General features: G+C 36.7%; 1 protein-coding gene across 2 annotated transcripts in view; it reads left to right on the forward strand.

The window, feature by feature from the left end:
• RAB6A (RAB6A, member RAS oncogene family) overlaps positions 1 to 20,376 on the forward strand; it is an 81,619-nt gene that overhangs the window by 35,284 nt on the left and 25,959 nt on the right. Inside the window, exons 3-5 of one of the 2 annotated variants that reach the window (XM_082629121.1) lie at positions 9,925 to 9,978; positions 11,393 to 11,498; positions 13,486 to 13,597. In XM_082629121.1, the coding sequence (XP_082485247.1) occupies positions 9,925 to 9,978; positions 11,393 to 11,498; positions 13,486 to 13,597 (272 nt within the window). Of the gene's footprint in view, positions 1 to 9,924; positions 9,979 to 11,392; positions 11,499 to 11,564; positions 11,671 to 13,485; positions 13,598 to 20,376 lie in introns of both variants that reach the window. The other variant, XM_082629120.1, reaches the window with a different exon arrangement.

Raw genomic sequence — 20,376 nt, forward strand, 5'->3', positions numbered from 1 at the left:
GTTACAAGGAAAAGAAAAGATACATTAAATCAGTAATTTAATCTTCTATCCTAAGAAACTAGAAAAAGAAAAGTAAACCTAAAGCAAGCAGAAGTAAGAAACTACTTTAAAATGTAGGTTTTATTATTCAGGTGTGGTGAGGCCAACAGATCAAGAGATGATTGCCATTGTAAAGATAGTTTACTATACTCACAAATCTCAAGAGGAAGGGACACTCCAGGCCATATGAGGGGGGCACATGGAAGAAGTACTGGTATTGGTCTGGAGGTGAAGTGGGGGTGGGCAGGAAATGTAGGCACTAGCCTTTATTGTGTTTTCTGTGGGAAGGATGGGTAAGACCAGGTAAGGAAATATAGGATTGCCTACTTTGAGTAATTTCAGTGGTCTCTGGGCTGTAGGGCCTGTTCCTAGTTGTCTGCTGCTTGGCCCTAGGGTGATTAGGGCAGGGGAGTAATGACCCTGAGTGTGATAGAGGAGGTGGTTGGGGTATGGGTTTGGATTGGTTGGTTTTCATATGAAAGGCCCTCCACAGGCAAGTTTTACTTCTCTAGGAATTGGCAAACCCTGGGATGGCCAGTCCCTCCAGTATAAGGAAGGCCCCAGGTGCCAGGACAACAAAAATACAGAAAATAAAGACGTGCTTAATTCAGAAGCTAATAAAGATTAGAGCAGAAATATATGGAAGAGAGAACAGAAAAACAAGAAATTCAGTGAAACCAAAAGTGGTTCTTAGAGAAGATCAGCAAAATGACAAACCTAAAGGTAGACTAATCAAGAAAAAAGAAGGCTCAAATTATTAAAATCAGGAGTGAAGGAGAAGACCTTACAGAAATAAACAGGATTATAAGGGAATACTGTGAACAGTTATATGCCAACAAATTAGATAACCTAGATGAAATGGATAATTCCAAGAAAGATACAAACTCCCGAAACTAACTCAAGAAGAAATAGAAAATTTGATTATACCTATAATAAGTAGATAGAGTTAGCAATCAAAAAACTTCTTACAAAAAAAATCACAGGCCTAGGTGGCTTCACTGGTCAATTCTATGAAATGTTTAAAGAACAACACTAATACTTCGTAAACTTCCAAAAACAGAAGAAGAAATACTTCCCAACTTATCCCATGAGGTCAGTATGACTCTCATACCCAAACCAGGCAAAGACATCAAAAATAAAACTACAGACTAATATCCTTTATGAATATAAACACAATAGTCCTCAGCAAAATACTACCGAACTGAATCTGGTAACTTGTAAAAAGGGTCCTATACCATTTACCAAGTAGGATTGGTAGGTTAGTACCAAGATTGCAAGGTTGGTTTAACATACAGAAAGTGATGTAATACGCTATATGAATAGAATAAAGGACAAAATCAGGGGAATTCCCTGGCAGTCCAGTGGTTAGGGCTCCACACTCTCACTGCTGAGGGCCCGGGTTCAGTCCCTGGTCGGGGAACTAATATCCTACAAGCCACACAGTGCGGCCAAAAAGAAAAAATAAAGCCATGCAATGTGGACAGACAGTATCACATGATTATTTCAGTAGACACAGAAAAAGCATTTGACAAAATCCAGTAGCCTTTCATGATAAAAACACTTGGCAAATTAGGAATACAAGGGAACTTTCTAAATGTGATAAGGGGCATCTCTATGAAAGACCCACAGCTAACATCAGATGTAATGTTTAAAGGCTGAATGTGTTCTCTTTAAGATCAAGAACAAGACAAGGATGTCTGCTCTCAGTTGCATACGTATCTAAGTTATATGTGTGTATGTATCTTAGTTTAAAATGCTTAATTGTGAAACGAAAATCAAAGAAAAAGCTAAAACGAATAAATTAGTAATCTTCATACCAGGTACTTTCACTGAGGCCCTAAGCACATTATAAATCTTTTTCTGTATTAACTTTTTTGCTGCACGGCCTGTGGGATCTTAGTTCCCCAACCAGGGGTCGAACCCACGCCCCCTGCAGTGGAAGCGCAGAGTCCTAACCACTGGACTGCCAGGAAAGTCCCTGTATCAACTTTCTGAAATATTCTTATTAAATAAAATTTTTTTAAATCCCCTTTAATTGAAGTATTTTACATCTGTATTACTGTGTAGTTAGTATAAAAACTTGATTTCAATTATTTGTCTTAGGAGTATATCAAATATTGATCTGGTTAAAGGAATGGTTAATTTCCATAGTAATTAACTGCCTCTGTCTCAATTATTAAACCATTTTTTATTTTTCAGAAAGCTTTTAGGGTAAATATAAAATCTGAATCCTGTCCCTTTTTTAGTATGTATTTTCCCATATTTGAAATATTTATTTTACTTCAGGGATATGCCTTCTGATTTGAACACTAAGAAAACTGAAAAACTTGGGCATTTGTTTTCTAGGAAAAAGTTTGTCCAAAACCATCCAACTACTAAATGGTAGAACTAAGATGTAAACAAAGGTTTTTCTAATTGATCTTTGACAAAGGAGCAAAGGCAGTACAATGGAGCAAAGATAGTCTCTTCAACAAATTGTGCTGGGACAGCTGGTCATCTGCATGCAAATGAATGTAGTTACAGAGGTTATTCTCAAAATGGACCTAAACACAGACCTAAATGTAAAACTCTGTAATGAGCTACTGGAAGGTAACATTGGAGAGAACCTAGATGATCTTGCATATGGCAGTGACTTTTTAGATACAATACCAAAGGCATGATCCATAAAAGAAGCAGTTGATAAGCTGGACTTCATTAAAATTAGAAACTTCTGCTCTGCCAAAGACAGTGTCAAGAGAATGAGAAGACAAGCCATAGATTTGCAAAAGGCACACGTGACAAAAGACTGTTATCTAAAATATTCAGTGGGATCTTATAGATAGTAGTAAAGAATTATTAATTCCTTACATTTTGATAAATTTTGACAGATATGTACACCTATGAAGCTACTACTACAATCAAGATTAAGAACATTTCCGTCTCACCCCCAAAGGAATTTGTTTCTAATTAAGCCTTTTATTAAAACCCATAACGATCATGAAACAGGAATGACTAAAACATAAAAATGACATTTAAGGAAAGTCACTTCTTAAAAGCCAGTGAATATGTATAGTATAAATTTTATTACATTCTTTTGAATATTTCAGAAATGGTTTAGTTACATCTTAAGACACTATAAAAAGAGCAAGTTTAGAAATGAAAAAATAGTACAATTAGCAAGAGTGCTTTGGGTTTTTTTGGACCCATTTATATCGGATATCCTCAATTTTCTAGGTCCCTGCAACTCTACAGCTTATAGCTTCACCTAGATGACCTCTTGCATACTATATTTTGATTCTGAGCAATGCTTCTCTCTCTCTTCAGCAGAGAAACTATAAATACCAGTCTTAGGGACTGAAGAAAGTATTGATATCATTGAGCCATATGTAGAAAGTTCCTGAGAGTGTTGAGCTCAAGTCTTTGGGAGTGGAACCAAATACCATATGCTAAAAAATTTGAACTAGAGTCAGAGTCTTAGGCTAAAGAATTATGAGCTAGAGCCTGTAGTTGGAGTTCTCTGGGTATTTCTGAAGTATTTCATTTTACCCAAGTTCTCTGTGAAATTAAGGAGATCTTTCCGGCACACCTAAAGTGCTGTTGCTACTTATGCACTAAGACTATTGCTGCTGTTCATTCAGACATTTATAAGGGCAGTGATGTTGATGGGGTGGGGTTACATAGAATTTGAGAGATAAGGAAAGACTTTGATTCTTTGTGAAGAAGTTGTTGCTAGTGAAGCCAAAATATCATTGTACTTTGGCATTAATAGGAGATACTGATTTACAATGTAAACTACACATTTTTGTAAGAATTAGGTACAGTCCGAGGTATTATCTTAGTTTAGCTCTAACAGGAAAATTTGGATAATGTAGCACCCCACATCCTTACCTAGGGAAATCAGCTTGACAGCATATCAAGTATTAACTTGATATATGAAGAATTGACCATATGTCGTTAGCTGCAAACGTAGTTATCAGGTGAAGAGTTGTTCAGTGGATTATTTGAAGATTCCCTACCCCTACCCCGACCATACACACAAGAGAAAGACTTCTGAAATGAATAATTGAAGAGCTAGTCTCATAGCTAGAAATGTATTATTGAGCTGTATGTAATATATATCTGAAACTTAGTGAAGTTTTATTTTACAAAAAAGATAAATTTTATGTAATTCATAATTCATGCCCTATTTATGATTCCTTTGCACTGAATTAATTTCATTTGAAAAAGGCTAAACTGGTTGGCCAGAAGAGTCCTTAATTGACCATATTTTAGTCATTATTTCAAAGTAAAGCAAAAAATCTAAGTTACCTGGGAAACTTATTTCTAGTTAGAGAGTCTGGAAGCGTTTCTCTTAAGTTGCTCTAGCATTCACCACTTCTTTTTCTTTTATCAATTATAAACCCACAGATTTTTCTAACAGTTTCAACTATATCAGTTTGAACCATATTACATTGCTATTTTTATGATTCAAAAATGGTATAATATTGGCCATTTTATATAGCTCAACTTAATATAAATAAGCTCGGGAAAGATTCCCACAGTTGGAGTAGTTTAATTCTTTTATTTGAGGAAGATTATATTGCTCAGAGTAACCTTAGAGATTACTTTGAACTTAGAGAACTTCTTATTCCAAAGGCTGTTACAAATCAACAGTTAAGTTCAGGACAGCATAGATAAAACAGTGGGTTTTATTTTATTTATTTATTTTAAAAATTTTATTTACTTTTGGCTGTGTTGGGTCTTCGTTGCTGCGCGCAAGCTTTCTCTAGTTGTGGCGAGCTGGGGCTACTCTTTGTTGCGGTGTGCGGGCTTCTTAGTGCCGTGGCTTCTGTTGTTGCGGAGCATGGGCTCTAGGCGTGCAGGCTTCAGTAGTTGTGGCACGTGAGCTCAGTAGTTGTGGCACATGGGCCCTAGAGCACGCGGGCTTCAATAGTTGGGGCGCGTTGGCTCTAGGGCACACAGGCTTCGGTAGTTGTGGCACGCGGGCTCAGTAGTTGTGGCTCGCAGGTTCAGTAGTTGTGGCACACGGGCTTAGTTGCTCTGTGGCATGTGGGATCTTCCCAGACCAGGGATCCAACCTGTGTCCCCTGCATTGGCAGGTGGATTCTTAACCACTGCACCACCAGAGAAGTCCAAACAGTGGGTTTTAGACACTCTAATGAACTTGTCCAGAAAGATGGCGGTGGTGAATAAATATATCCTTAATCTCTTTAAGTTAAAGCTCTAGATTATTCTATACAGAATGCTAGTTTATCAGTAGAAACAAAATCCTTAACTAGATGGACTGTTTTGCTGATTCTGTGTTTGATTTGTCTTTTTATTTTTGTTTAATTTTTAATGACTTTTTTTTTCCTTTTCCAGAAGTATTGTCATTTTATTTGGGGTGGGGGTGAGGTTCTTTTTTATGATTGTGGTAAGAAACTTACATGAGATTTTACCTTCTTATTAGATTTTTAAGTGTATACAATACAGTATTGTCATCTATCTGCACAATGCTGTGCAGCAGATCTCTAGAACTTGTTCACCTTGCATAACTAAAATTTTATGTCCATTTTAATGACTCATTTTTAAAATTCACAGACTCTACCTAGTTTCTGTCCTAATCGACAGAAATATAATATGGCACAAAGATATAGAGGGGAAAAATGTATATACATATATTTTTTCCCACATATGTACATATATGTAAACATATTTTTAAATGGGATTCCCTTCTAAACTGGATTCTTTATCAGCATCTTCTTTCTGGGGTCGTTTTCCTTTCCTCATTCTTTTTATTTAGCTCTGTTACTCAATTTTAGATTCTTTTAACTTCCCCAGTCTTTTCTTCCTTTGGTCATTGCCTCTTTCAACTCATTATTTCTCTATTTTCTCTTGCTAGAGAAGGCAGCAACCAGGCAACAGAGCTTTACGTTTGTTTGGACCACAGAAGGAAACTGATTATCATTGCTTTGTACAGAAGAAAACTTGTTTTCCTTACCTAATTAGTTTTGTATTGGAAAAATCATGTCCCATATGGAAAATCATAATGTTTATGGGTCTCTGGCTTCTCTGGCATTAGGACAGGTGACAAACCACTATTTACGGAGTCAGACAGAATAGTAGCTTCCATCTGAATCTTTTATAAAATAGCTGTTTGGGTAAATAAGCACCATTCTAAGTGGAGAGCATCCAAATAAAATAGCTAAACAAGTAAAAGTTACTGTTATCTTGGCTCCAATATATTTGGATAAAGCCATTGTTCAATCTTGAATTGTGAGCTCCTTTTATAAGTACTCAGCTTAATTTGTTTTTTTTTACAAAGCAGACCCCTGCCCCCTCAAAACCAATGAATTAGTTAACATTTAAGATAATATGAAGTTGTAAATTAAGATACATAGGAGAATTTTCTTTTACCTTTGGTTTCTTCTGCAGTTATTGCCTTTTGCATTTTTTTAAGGAGATGAGCAAGAAGCAGCACTAATGTCTCATCCATCTTTTATGAAAATTTGAATTAGTTCCTCATCAGTAGCATTCAAGATGCTGGAAAAGCTGATAACGATTAGTTTCCCAGCCATCTCCTTTCTTTTCTTCCTGCTGTTGGCTTAATTCTTACAGCTGATCGACTTCTATGCTGTAGTAGCTCAGCTTGGAATAAAATTAACTAAAAAGAAGAGTAACAACAGGATGTTTTCCAGGTTAATCTTGATCTTTATGAGTTCAGTGGTATAAGTGATGCCCCAAAACTAGGATAGTACAGTGCAAGGAGGGGACTGTTGTACATTTTATCATAAAGTCTGACTTTGTACTAATTGTAAAAACATTTATATGTCTTGACTGTGAGATCTGAAAATGCTTGTTTCTATTTATAGGCATTAAAAATTATTTTGGGCTGTTTATAACAAACATAAAATAACATTGATAAGTGACATGAGAATTTTGTTTCATGTAAAAGAAGTCTAAAGGTAGTGTGTTTCAGTGCTTGTGTGGCAGCTCCATGGTCATCCAGGACCAAGACTCCTTCTTTCTTTTTAACCTGATCTAATATATGACTTCCATATTGAAATTTGCCTCATGGTTACTGAATGGTTCTTGGAGTTCCAGCCTTGGTAGCCACAGTTCAGGAAGAAAGACGGAAGAAAGGGGGGAAAAAACAATGTACCTCCCAACTGAGTTAACCCCATTTATTTAAAGTTCAAAGAAGCCTGGAAAATGTAATTTTTTTCATGGGAAAAGTATGGTTTTAAGTAAATGTTTGGTTGTGTTAGTAAGGAAGAAGGGGTAGATGGATATTTGTGTAGGTAGTTAACTACCTCTGCCACACTGTCTGAGTAAATGAGGTTCTACTGGTGAGATTTCTTAAAAGCAGCTATGCCACTCCTGTACACTCCTGAGGTTTGTCAATTAGATGCTCTTGCATAGTAATTCAAGTTTATAAGCCCGTTGTCCCACCCTATGGCAGATATAATTCTCAGATTGAATGTCATAAGGTGGAATTAGTACTTAGGTTGTGTATTAGTCACATAGTTTGGGATAAAGGAGGAAGCATCATCTTCTGTTGTTGTTTGTTTTAAAATACAAGTCTGTGTGAAATGGAAATCAACAAAACTACTCAAAAAAAATAAAGGAGACCTAATTAAATGGAGAGACATCCCAGGTAAATAAATCAGAAAACTTAATATTGTTAAGATGTCAGTACCAACCACCCAAAGCAATCTACAAATTCAGTGCAATCCCTACTGCCATTTTTGTAGAAATGAAAGACCTGATCCTAATTCACCAAGATATTAATAGCCGAGGTATTATTGAAAAAGAAAAATAAAGTTAGAGGACTCACACTTCCCAATTTCAAAATTTCCTACAAAGCTACAGTAATTAAAACAGTGTGGTAATGGCATAGGGTAGACATACAGACCAATGGAATAGGATGGAGAACCTATAAATAAATATATATATCTCTTGACAATTGATTTTCAGTAGAGGCACCAGGCCCAACCTACAGAATAGGGGGAAATATTTGAAAGTTACATATCTGATAAAGATTTAATATCCAGAATATATAAAGAACTCCTACAAATCAAAAACAAAATGACAAACTCAATTTAAAGATAGGCAAAAGACTGAATAGACATTTCTCCAGAGAGGATATACAGATGACCAATAAGCACATGAAAGCATGAAAAGATGTTTAGCATCATTAGTCATTAGAAAAATGCAAATCAAAACCACAGTAACATTTCACTTCACACCCACTAGGATGGCTATTTATATAGAAAAGGGAAAATAGGAATATATCACTAGTGGTACTTTAAAATAGTGCAGCTGCTGTAGAAACTTTCCTCACAAAGTTAAGTAGAATTACCATATGGCCCAGCAATTTTACTCCTAGGTATATACCAAAAAGAATTGAAAACAGGAACTCATAGTAGCCAAAAGTGTCCATCAATAGATGAATGGATAAACAAATTGTCATATATCCATACATTGTAATTTGGTATTGCTTAATGGGTACAAAGTTTCTGTTTGGGGTGGTGAAAAAGTTTTGTAAATAGTGTTGACAGTTGTACAGTTGTGAATGTAATTAATGCCATTAAATTATACACCTAAAATTCGTTAAAATGTCAAATTTTATGACAATTTAAAAATAAAACCTATATATTTTTTTTTTAGAAAGTTTTTTTAAAAATATTTATTTATTTGGCTGTGCCGGGTCTTAGTTGCAGCACGCGGAATCTTTGTTGCCGTGTGTAGGATCTTCAGTGTGGCATGCGGGGTCTTTTTAGTTGTGGCATGTGGGATCTTTAGTTGCGGCATGTAGGATCTCATTCCCCGACCAGGGATCAAACCCGTCCCCCCTGCATTGGGAGTGCAGAGTCTTAGCCACTGGACCACCAGAGAAGTCCCAAAACCTATCTTTAAAAAATTACATCAGTGTCAGTGTAGGTTCATCAGTCATAACAAATGTACTACCACTCCAGTAGGGGATGTTGACAATAGGAGATGCTATGCATATGTGGAGGCAAGGGGAAAAGGGGAATCTCTGTACCTTCCTTTCAGTTTTGCTATGAACCTAAAACTACTCTTAAACCCTCTTAACCATTTTTTTAAAAGACTTTTTTAAAGAGCAGTCGTGTATTTTATCACAATTTAAAAAATTTTACATGTATGTATAAAGTGTATATAAAAATATATAATGTGGGCTTCTCTGGTGGCGCAGTGGTTGAGAGTCCGCCTCCCGTTGCAGGGGACACGGGTTCGTGCCCCGGTCCGGGAAGATCCCACATGCCGCGGAGTGGCTGGGCTCATGAGCCATGGCCACTGGGCCTGCACGTCCAGAGCCTGTGCTCCGCAACGGGAGAGGCCACAGCAGTGAGAGGCCCACATACCGCAAAAAAAATTAAATTAAATTAAATTAAAATTAAAAAATATATATATATAATGTATGTGAATATATATGATATATGAAATGTATAAAATATGTATATAAAGATAGATTTTTAAAGTATATATAAATATAAAGCAAATATAGAAGTATATGTTAGAAAGAGTTGGACTTTTATTCCCAACTCCACAGCAGAAGCTTTGTGTCTTTAGACAAGTTATTTAACTTCTCCAAACCCCAATATTGTTATGTATAAAATAAGAAAAATAATGATGCTACTAGCTACTTTGTAGAGATGTATTAGCATTAGAGATGATCATGTAAAGGGCCTAAAAGAATCTCTAATACATAGCAAGTGCTCAGTAGGTAGAAGCCATTATCACTGAAAATTTTGTTCATTTTTATTTGGCTATGATATGTTTATATGTTTATTCATTATTTCTTCCACAATCATAATTCCCACTTGAACCCTAAACTGCTGACTGCCATTAAACTATTACTATTTTTAACTTCTTTGTTTTGTTTTGTTTTGTTTTGTTTTACAGGCAACAATTGGTATTGACTTTTTATCAAAAACAATGTACTTAGAGGATCGAACAGTGAGTAATGTTTTCAGTGTGCAATTTTCTGCAACACTCCAGGATAGAAAATTATGATCAAAACTATAATCAATGATTGTCACCATAAGAAGTACTTAGCAAAGTTGCCAAAGTTAGTTTACAGGCCTTGAGAAAAACTGTTATTATAGAGTGAGTAGTACTTAGCACTTTGAGTTTTTTATCCCCAAGTAGAATCCAAAGGGGAGAGAAAGCTGTTATTTGGAAAACTCTGATGGCCCTAGGCTTGTTAAACAAAATTTTGTCTTGATTTGGAAAATTATAACAAATAGCATTGAGATAAGACTATTTTCATGAAGAAATTAGAGTTGCTAAAGACCTTTTGAATACCACTCTTGAGGCATTCAAAAAGATTTCATTTGAATATCACACAATTTGTGGACTTCAAGGTTTTATTTGTCAGAATATGATATGTACCAAAGTGACTATGAATAGAAAAAAGTAATGTGTATTTACTTGTTAGATTTTTGTCTTCCATCTTTTGGAATACTCCTTTTAAGTGCAGTATAAATCCTGTATTCTAGCCTGCTATCCCTTGAAGAGATTCCTGTCACCTAAACAGTGACTCTCTTAAATGCATTATTTTGGGATCTATACCCAAAAAAGTTATCTCTAATGCTATTTCTTATAAGTTTGTGAGTTTTTTTCTTTTGGTTGTTCTCTTTTATGTTTTAACATATAGCATTTTATTTCTTAAAATCTGAAAACAGAAGCTGCTTTATGATGGTAAGAGAACTTAATGCTTGTTTTCAGGCTTTTCTTCCTGGAATGTAGATGTGAAAAAGTAAGAAAGTAAAGATATTTTTATGTAGGGTTGCAAAAAGATATTTCTCCTTTTTGCTAGATTATAGACAGTGTTCTAGGAAGAAATGTGTGGGAGAAGCATAAGCACAGTAGTCAGAGATCCAATTTCAAAGTGTTCTGGATCCAATAGAGAAAAGAGACATTTTATTTTAGTTTCAGAGAGGCTTGCAGAAAAGCATTAATTCCTTTTCTCTGATAGCCTGAGCTGCTCACTGACATTTACCTTTGTTTTTCCCTTTTATGCTCACTATTTGAACATCAGCAGTCTACTTTTGCTCTCCGGAACACATAGGATTCAAAGAGAGGTTACAGGGAGGGGGAAAAAAAGGAAGCTGTACTTCTGATTCTGTGAAATCTTTCATATTGCCATTTTTTTCAGTTATGTACCTTCAGGGCAAGCCAAATTTAAATATTATTCCCTTTTGAAAAAGGAAAGGAGTTTTGTGTTATTCTCATTCCTCACATCCCTGTAACCTTTTGCATGAGTTTCCTTTTTACCTCCTTGCCACCCTCCTCCCTTTAAAAACATTATTTCTTTTTAGTATGAGTTTGGTTTTTTTTTTTTTTTTATTTATTTTTTCCCATCCCACAGATCAGGCTGCAGCTATGGGATACTGCGGGTCAGGAACGTTTCCGTAGCCTCATTCCCAGTTACATCCGTGATTCTGCTGCAGCCGTAGTAGTTTACGATATCACAAGTAGGTATTTTGCAACGGGTTGACCTTTCTTATTTTTCTTGCTTGTTTGACTGATTTTATTGTTAGGTACGATTGCAATTATGGGACACAGCAGGTCAAGAGCGGTTCAGGAGCTTGATTCCTAGCTACATTCGTGACTCCACTGTGGCAGTTGTTGTTTATGATATCACAAGTGAGTGGGGGGGAATTATGCATTTCTAATCTTTCAACCTTTAGCTTAGTTGCATGCATGTTCTTGTCTTGTGCTTGTTTTCTATACTGGCATGTAAAAATGAGTTTTATCATAGCAAACCTTATCACAGGCCAGCTAGGTCAGAGTATTTGCTTTGGTGCTTGTACCAATATGCTTTATTTCTACTGTGCCAGGTTTTTTTGCCCTGTAATTTTTCCTTTAGGTCTAATTACGAATCCTCTCCAAGGCTTTCTTAGTATCCTATTATCCCTACATCATAATTATGGTTGGAAGAATATCTCCTTTTTTATTTAACTTGATCTCAGATTTCTCTAAAATAAAATAATCTGCATTTAAGTCTCTTGCCAAGTTCTTCAGATCCTTCAAGGCTTCTGTTGAGACTGTTAAAAGCTTCTGCTAGCCAACTTTTCTCTGCTTTCCCCTTCCAGCCATCCTCTCTCTATAGAGGAAGGCAGAGAAAACATAATGTGCAGTTTTCTATTAATCATTTTCATTTGAATGAAATCTGGATTCTCTGACTTATTTACTTGGTTGCTAACGAATTATACTTTCATTTCTCTCCAAGAAAAAAATTTAGATAGGAGACTAAAAAAAGTAATGGTCTTCCTTTTTCTTTTCCTTCAAGACTGACTAATAATGCCTTTGGCTTTTTAAGTGACTGTAAATTTTGAATGGAGCATTGGTGACTGACAGGGAAATGCTATCTGATTAAAATTGTCTTTGTGAATCAGTTTATGATATATTAGGCAATATTAAGCATCATTCCATATAGTGCTCCATAATTTATAGGAAGACCAGGATAGTACCACATCTTGGACTTCTTTAAAAACATCTTATATAAACAATCTACTAATTTGAGCTAGTAATATTATTAGTATACATTTTTGCATATTTGCTCAACCAGAAATCATACCTACTTAACAATAATTACAATGGCAGAATTATAAGAGGTTTGCATTCAGAGACTTCTTTTTTTTTGGTTAGGTGCCAACTGCAGTCTTTCTTTTCTTGAAGCTTTTCTTTGGGTTGCTACTTGTTTTAAAAATGTATGTTCATTATTGTGCATTCACAAGTTTTGCAGCTTTAAAATGTTTGTGCTTACTTTAACCAAATCAAGTAAAACCTGGTATATTTTTCTTTGAAATTTGTGCACATGCCATTAAAATATTAGCAAGTTGTTTTCTTTAGCTGCTGTAAGATGTATTGAAGTACTCTACTTAGAATCCAGGGCTAGAAAAGATGGATTTTTTTATAAGTGATTCTGGTACATTAAACTAATAAACTTCAAGTTAAAGTGATCACAAACTGAATAAGCAATGCAAACAGTGGTGTTGAAAGCTATTTAAAGGCTTTACAAATTTTGTGGATGTGTTGGGACTTACTGGCTGACATACTTTTGGAGATGCTTTCTTTGTCATGTTTGGTATGTTTAAGTGATCAAAAAAGCATTGTGGCAACATGACACCATATTATCTGCCATAGCTGTCCTTACATTTAAAAATTTTTTTTTCAATTACATATAGTACATTATACTCACTTGGTCATGTCCAAAAATTTTAAACTACTATAAAAGGTACCTTAAGGACTTTACTATTGTGATTTGTTTAGATCATTGATATTTATATTCAGATAAAATGGAGTTATGTTGCAGGCACATTAAAAGTGGGTCCTAATGTGCCAACCCCCTTCCAACTTCCAGTACTTTTTTTTTCCTTTTTTTTCTTTGTTTGGTCCTTCACTTGGGGCGGCACTTGCAATAACACTAATCTCTCTGTCCACCCTCCTATATACCAGATGTTAACTCATTCCAGCAAACTACAAAGTGGATTGATGATGTCAGAACAGAAAGAGGAAGTGATGTTATCATCATGCTAGTAGGAAATAAAACAGATCTTGCTGACAAGAGGTATGGAATGATTTCATATTTGTATGGAATGTTTGATTTCTTTGTTAAGCAGCCTGTTATTTTTGTTAGTGAAAAATAGCTTTAAAAGGAGACATGTTTAATCCTTAATTTTATACCCCTGCCCCTTTTCTTTAGTGTGGGGACCTGAAATAGAAAGGTAAACATTAAACTCAGTCCTGCGAACTCCCTGGCGGTCCAGTGGTTAGGACTCTGTGCTTTCACTGCCGAGGACCCAGGTTCAATCCCTGGTCAGGGTACTAAGATCCTCCAAGCTGAGCAGCACGGCCCACCAGCCCTCTCCCCCGCCCCCCACACAATAAAACACACATTAGGGCTTCCCTGGTGGCACAGTGGTTAAGAATCTGCCTGCCAATGCAGGGGACACAGGTTCAAGCCCTGGTCTGGGAAGATCCCACATGCCACAGAGCAACTAAACCCATGCCCCACAACTACTGAGCCTGTACTTCAGAGCCCCGCGTGCCACAACTGCTGAAGCCCGCATGCCTAGAGCCCGTGCTCCACAACAAGAGAGGCCACCGCAGTGAGAAGCCCGCACACTGCAACCAAGAGTAAATCCTCACTCACTGCAACTAGAGAAAGCCCGCGTGCAGCAAGACCCAACGCAGCCAAAAATAAATAGATAAAATAAGTAAATTCATTAAAAAAAAAAACCCATTAAACTCAGTCCTTAAAGGAAACTAAACTTTTTGGGTTTGTGTAAGCTCGTGTGTAAATAACTCTTGTACAAGATTGTTTACACATGAAGCTGATAACTATTTTGCATTTTTTAGGGCTCATAAATATGAGCAGTGTTCTGTTAAAGAACAAAATGTTTTACAAATCCTATCTTTAAAAAAGTATTCGTAATGATTAAATGCACACTCTTTTGGTAGTCTTCTTATAAATATTCATTATAATTCAGTGGTGTAGTTTTTTCTTTTCTTTTCTTTTTCTTAATTGTATGGTTGAGCCAGACTGTGAGGTTGAACTGAATAGCTTGATTGTGATACCTTAGTCAAATGAGCAAAGACATATTCAAGTCACAGGATGCAAAATGTATTAACATTCACTGTAGAACCTGTGGCTTGAATATCTGCCTTTAGCATTCCTAAGTGATCTACTGGATATTCTTTCTGCTTTAAATAGTCTTGACCATTTATTTAATATTCGAAGCTTTTACTATTTATTATTTGTTTATTCATTAGTTGGATACTGAAATTCCAGTAATGAACTTTTGCTATTAATTAAAATGTTACAAAGAAACCCAATATGTTCAAAGACATATGAAATGTTAAGCCCATTTCTGCCATGGTACCTCATTTGGAATTGGCAAGAAAGTCTTTCCTAATTTAAAAGTAAATTCAGCATATGATTTCAACTTTTCTTTATGAAAATCATTTTTTGGACATCAATTGCTATCATAAATTTTCACTATTTTATTTAGCTTCAGTATGAGAATTTGAAGATCATATAAGTATATATTCTTCTAGTGGAGAGTCGCTAGATATCTTCACTGTTAAATAGAAAAATTGTATATCTGAATTGTTTCCCTTTATAGCCAGAGTTATCTAAAAGAATGCTTACAAGCATCTGTTCTTTTACTGCGTAATATTTGAGTATACAAATGCTAGAAACATCTAAATTATGTTTACAATAATTTTTCTTTAAGGAAATATTTGTCCATTGCTTTAGAATTACCATATTTCTCAGTAATTTTTGCCAGACTATCACCCTTCAGTTATTCACATTTAAAAGAATTAAGAATCTTAAAAAAAATTTTTTTTTTACTTTACTTTACTTTTATTTTATTTATTTATTTATTTTTTTGCGGTACGTGGGCCTCTCACTGTTGTGGCCTCTCCCATTGCGGAGCACAGGCTCCGGACGCGCAGACTCAGCGGCCATGGCTCACGGGCCTAACTGCTCCGCGGCATGTGGGATCTTCCCGGACCGGGGCACGAACCTGTGTCCCCTGCATCGGCAGGCAGACTCTCAACCACTGCGCCACCAGGGAAGCCCTTTTTTTACTTTTAAAAAGTAAAAGAATTAGAGTTTTGTTCGTTCCACTAAAATAATTGGGGGGGGTCATCTATTTTTATTATTTAAATTTTAATGTAATAGTTGCAGGATTTTTTTTTAAATTGAAGTGTAGTTGATTTGCAGTGTTTCAGGTATATAGAAAAGTGATTCAGTTATACATATATATATGTATTTATCCTTTTTCAGATTCTTTTCCATTATAGACTATTACAAGACATTGAATATAGTTCCCTGTGCTACATAGTAGGTCCTTGGTATTTTTCTGTTTTACACACAGTAGTGTGTATCTATTAATCCCTAATTCCCAATCAAATAATTTTTAAATGAGTAAAAGCTTTAAATTTTTTTAAAAAGCATTAAAAGAAAATCTTTTGGGAGTGGGTGGCCTTTTATAAACATGACGTGGAATCCTAAAGCCATAAAGGGAAAGATTGATAAGTTTGAACACATAAATATAAAGATCATATTCACCTATTAGGTTAGCCATTATTAGGAAGATTAATAATGCACAGTATCATCAAGAGTCTGAATAAACAAACACTGAAACTGTAACTAATCTTTAGAGGAAATGGTTTAACGTATCAGTATTTAAAATACTTATTGACTCAAATCCACCTCCAGTAACTTATTCCACAGATATACCCCAGAAATGTAAAAAGATGAACATACAAGAATTATTATTACATTATTTATAATATTAAATAATTAAAATCAGTCTAAATGACTGCTAGTTATAGTAGCATTTTATAAATGAAATTCTTCTAGCCACTGAAAAAATGAGAAGAATTTATTGCTGTCTAATATGTGAAGCTTAAAAAAAAAACTTGATCAATGTGTATACATGAATCCTTTTTGTTTTAAAAATACATATATACACACACACCATCCTATATATATATATATATATATATATATATATAGACATCTTTCCTTTGGCCTAGAACAAATCTGCATAAGCATACATGAACTTAACTGTAGTTATCTTTGGGAAGAAAGTGGGATTATAGAGGAGTTTATTGTAATGATTGGTCTTTTAAAAATTACTTTTGTAATCAGAAAAAAAATTTTTTTAATAAAAGCAGTTCAGGGGCTTCCCTGGTGGCGCAGTGGTTGCGAGTCCGCCTGCCGATGCAGGGGACACGGGTTTGTGCCCCGGTCCGGGAAGATCCCACATGCCGCGGAGCAGCTGGGCCCGTGAGCCATGGCCACTGAGCCTGTGCGTCCGGAGCCTGTGCTCCGCGATGGGAGAGGCCACAACAGTGAGAGGCCCGCGTACCGCCAAAAAAAAAAAAAAAAAAAAAAAGGGCAGTTCAAAGTTAAATGACTTTACCACTTTCTCTGACAATTAAATATTTTTTTCGGGATTTCCCTGGTGGCGCAGTTGTTAAGAATCTGCCTGCCAATGCAGGAGACACGGGTTCAATCCCTGGTCCAGGAAGATCCCACATGCCTCAGAGCAGCTAAGCCCGTGTGCCACAACTACTGAGCCTGTGCTCTAGACCCTGCGAGCCACAACTACTGATCCCGCGTGCCACAACTACTGAAGCCCGTGCTCCTACAGCTTGTGCTCTGCAACAAGAGAAGCCACTGCAATGAGAAGCCCGCACACCGTGACAAGGAGTAGCCCCTGCGCACCACAACGAAGAGTAGCCCCCACTTGCTGCAACTAGAGAAAGCCCACGTGCAGCAACAAAGACCCACTGCAACCAAAAATAAATAAATAAATAAATGAAATTTATTCTTTAAATAAATAAATAGTTTTTTCATGAAGACTTGGAGGAAAGACCAAAATATATGTTTCCATGTCTCAGCACCTAGATTCTCAGTATTCTTGATGTCCCCTGTGGCCCAGTGAGTCCCAGATGTTTCAAACCTGAGAATCACTTGGTAAACATGGCTTATTAGATCTCTTTTAAGATTCTGGCTATAAAGGATCATGGTCAACCTTAAAATTTTTAATGTTTTTGATCCTCCTTCCAGATTCAGTTATTTTAACTAACCTTTCTAGGTGCTTCTGACAAACTCAAACCACAGTTGTGAACATTGCTATAGCTAACTTTCAACCATTTTATGGGGGTGACTTATAGTCTAAAACTAGTTAGGATTTATGCCTGGAATTCTTCACATGTAGGATTTACAGACTAATAATCATTCATTCAGGAGGTATTTGTTGAGTACCACTTATGTTTCAGAGAATGCCACTCTAGGATAGAGTAGTGAACAAAAAAGACAAGTCTTCAAGGAGCTTTTATTCCAAGAATAAACCAGACAATAAATAAGTCAAAAAATACATAGTATTGGGGCTTCCCTGGTGGCGCAGTAGTTAAGAATCTGTCTGCCAGTGCAGGGGACACGGGTTCGAGCCTTGGTCCGGGAAGATCCCACATGCCGTGGAGCAGCTAAGCCCCTGCGCCACAACTACTGAGCCTGTGCTCTAGAGCCCACGAGCCACAACTACTGAGCCCGTGTGCTACAACTACCAAAGCCCGCGCGCCTAGAGCCCATGCTCTGCAACAAGAGAAGCCACCGCAATGAGAATCCTGTGCACCACGACAAAGAGTAGCCCCCGCTCGCTGCAACTAGAGAAAGCCTGCGCACAACGAAGACCCAGTGCAGCAATAAATAAATAAACAAAAAAAAAAACATAGTATGTTTCGTAGTAATACATGCTAAGGGTGAAAATAAGCAGGGAAAAGGAGTATGAAATGTTAAGGGCAAGTTTGTCATGTTAGATAGAATAGCAGTAGAAGACCTCCCTGAGAAGATGATTGGTTACTTTGAGTAAAGACACTAAGGAAGTAAGGGAGTTAACTGTGCAGAGATCTTGAGGAGATAAAGGCCCTAGGCACATGGCTCAGAAAATACAAAATCACTGAGTTGGGAGTACACAGCTTTTTTGAGAGACAGCAAGGAGGCCTACATAGCTGGTAAACAGGACGATGGAAAGAGTAGTAGGCAGTGAGGTTAAATTAAAACAAAACAAGAAAAGATAATGAAGGCCAGGTCATGTAGGGCAAAGTAAAGACTTTCCGAATGAGATTGGAGGGTTTGAGCAGAGAAGTAGCTTTTCATAAGTCACTGTTTGCTCTGTTGAAAATACATAAGGGTAGCAGAGAGGAGGCTAATCTAGACTTTATTCCAAGCAAGAAATGATGATGACTTGGACCAGGATAGTGGTAGCTTTTGTGGTGACCAGTAGTCAAATTCAGATATTATGTTGAAGATAGAACTGTCAGGATATACTGATGCAATTGATGGAATGCATACAGATGGGTGGAATATGGGATGTGGGGGAAGGAGGAGTCAAGGATTACACCTAGGTTTTTGGCCTGAGTAACTGTCATTAACTGAGATAGGAGAGACTGCATAAAGAGACAGTTTGGGAGGGAATATCATGACTTGAGCTTTTGGTGATTTTAAGTATAGAATGGCTATTAGATATCCTAATAATTAGGTGTCAGGTAGGCAGTTGGACATATGAGTCTGGAGTTCAGAGCAGCAGTCCAGGCTAGATATATGCTTGAGAGGCATCAGCATATAGGTGGTATTTAAAACCATGAGACTGCACGGGGTTGCCAAGAGAGTAATTGTAGATAGAGAAGAGGTCCAAGGAGTAAGTTTTAGGGCATCTGAAATAATTGTTTTTAGGAAATTCACACTCAGAAGTGTTTGTGTTTGGGCCTAAAGGTCTGCTGCTGATTGTCAACTTACTGTCAAATTAAGAAAAAATATGTTTTTTAAAAAAATTTATACACAAATACATAGAGAATGAGTGGCTAAAACAAACAGATGTAGTAAAGCATTAATAGTTGCATTGTTCTATATAAGAATAATTTGGGGGCTTCCCTGGTGGCGCAGTGGTTAAGAATCTGCCTGCCAATGCAAGGGACATGGGTTCCAGCCCTGGCCCGGGAAGATCCCATGTGCCATGGAGCAACTAAGCCTGGGCGCCACAACTACTGAGCCTGAGCTCTAGAGCCCGCAAGTCACAACTACTGAGCCCACGTGCCACAACTCCTGAAACCTGCATGCCTAGAGCCCATGCTCCGCAACAAGAGAAGCCACGACAATTAGAAACCCGCGCACCGCAACAAATAGTAGCCCCTGCTCAGCGCAACTAGAGAAAGCCCGTGCACAGCAACAAAGACCCAACACAGCCATAAATAAATAAATAAATAAATAAATAAATAAATTTTTAAAAAAAGAATAATTTTATTTTTAGAGAGTGGAGAAATTCAAGAATAACATCTTCTTGTAAACAAGAAGACAGTGGAATCTAGTACGTAGGTATAAGTTTGGGGAATAAGGACAGTTCCTCCATAGTAGTAGGATTAGACAGACATAGAGTATAAAAGGCACACACATAGGTAGATTGGAAGATAGATATGGTGGGAGCTTGTAGAAATTCTCGTGCATTGCTTTGGTGTTCTGTGTTGTAGGAAGCAGGATTTATCAGCTGATGGCTTAGATCCATTTAATTAGAATAGTTGCATATTTATTAAACACCTATGTGATTGCTAGGCGCTAGGAACACCAAGATAAACAGGATAGTTCTGCACCTGAAGAGCTCACAGCTTGAGAGACACTGCTAATTATGATGTACTACAAAATTCCCTGTAAAAGAAGTACTAATTTGACTCACTTGTTCCACTTACAGAAATCCACAAAATCCAACCTAAAGAAATGATCCAAAGTCACAAAGCACAAAGATGTTCATAGCAACATTTTTCACAGTAGTG

This window comes from Mesoplodon mirus (assembly GCF_964341445.2).
Source record: "Mesoplodon mirus genome assembly, chromosome: 7".
In the NCBI taxonomy this organism is placed as follows: Eukaryota; Metazoa; Chordata; class Mammalia; order Artiodactyla; family Ziphiidae; genus Mesoplodon; species Mesoplodon mirus.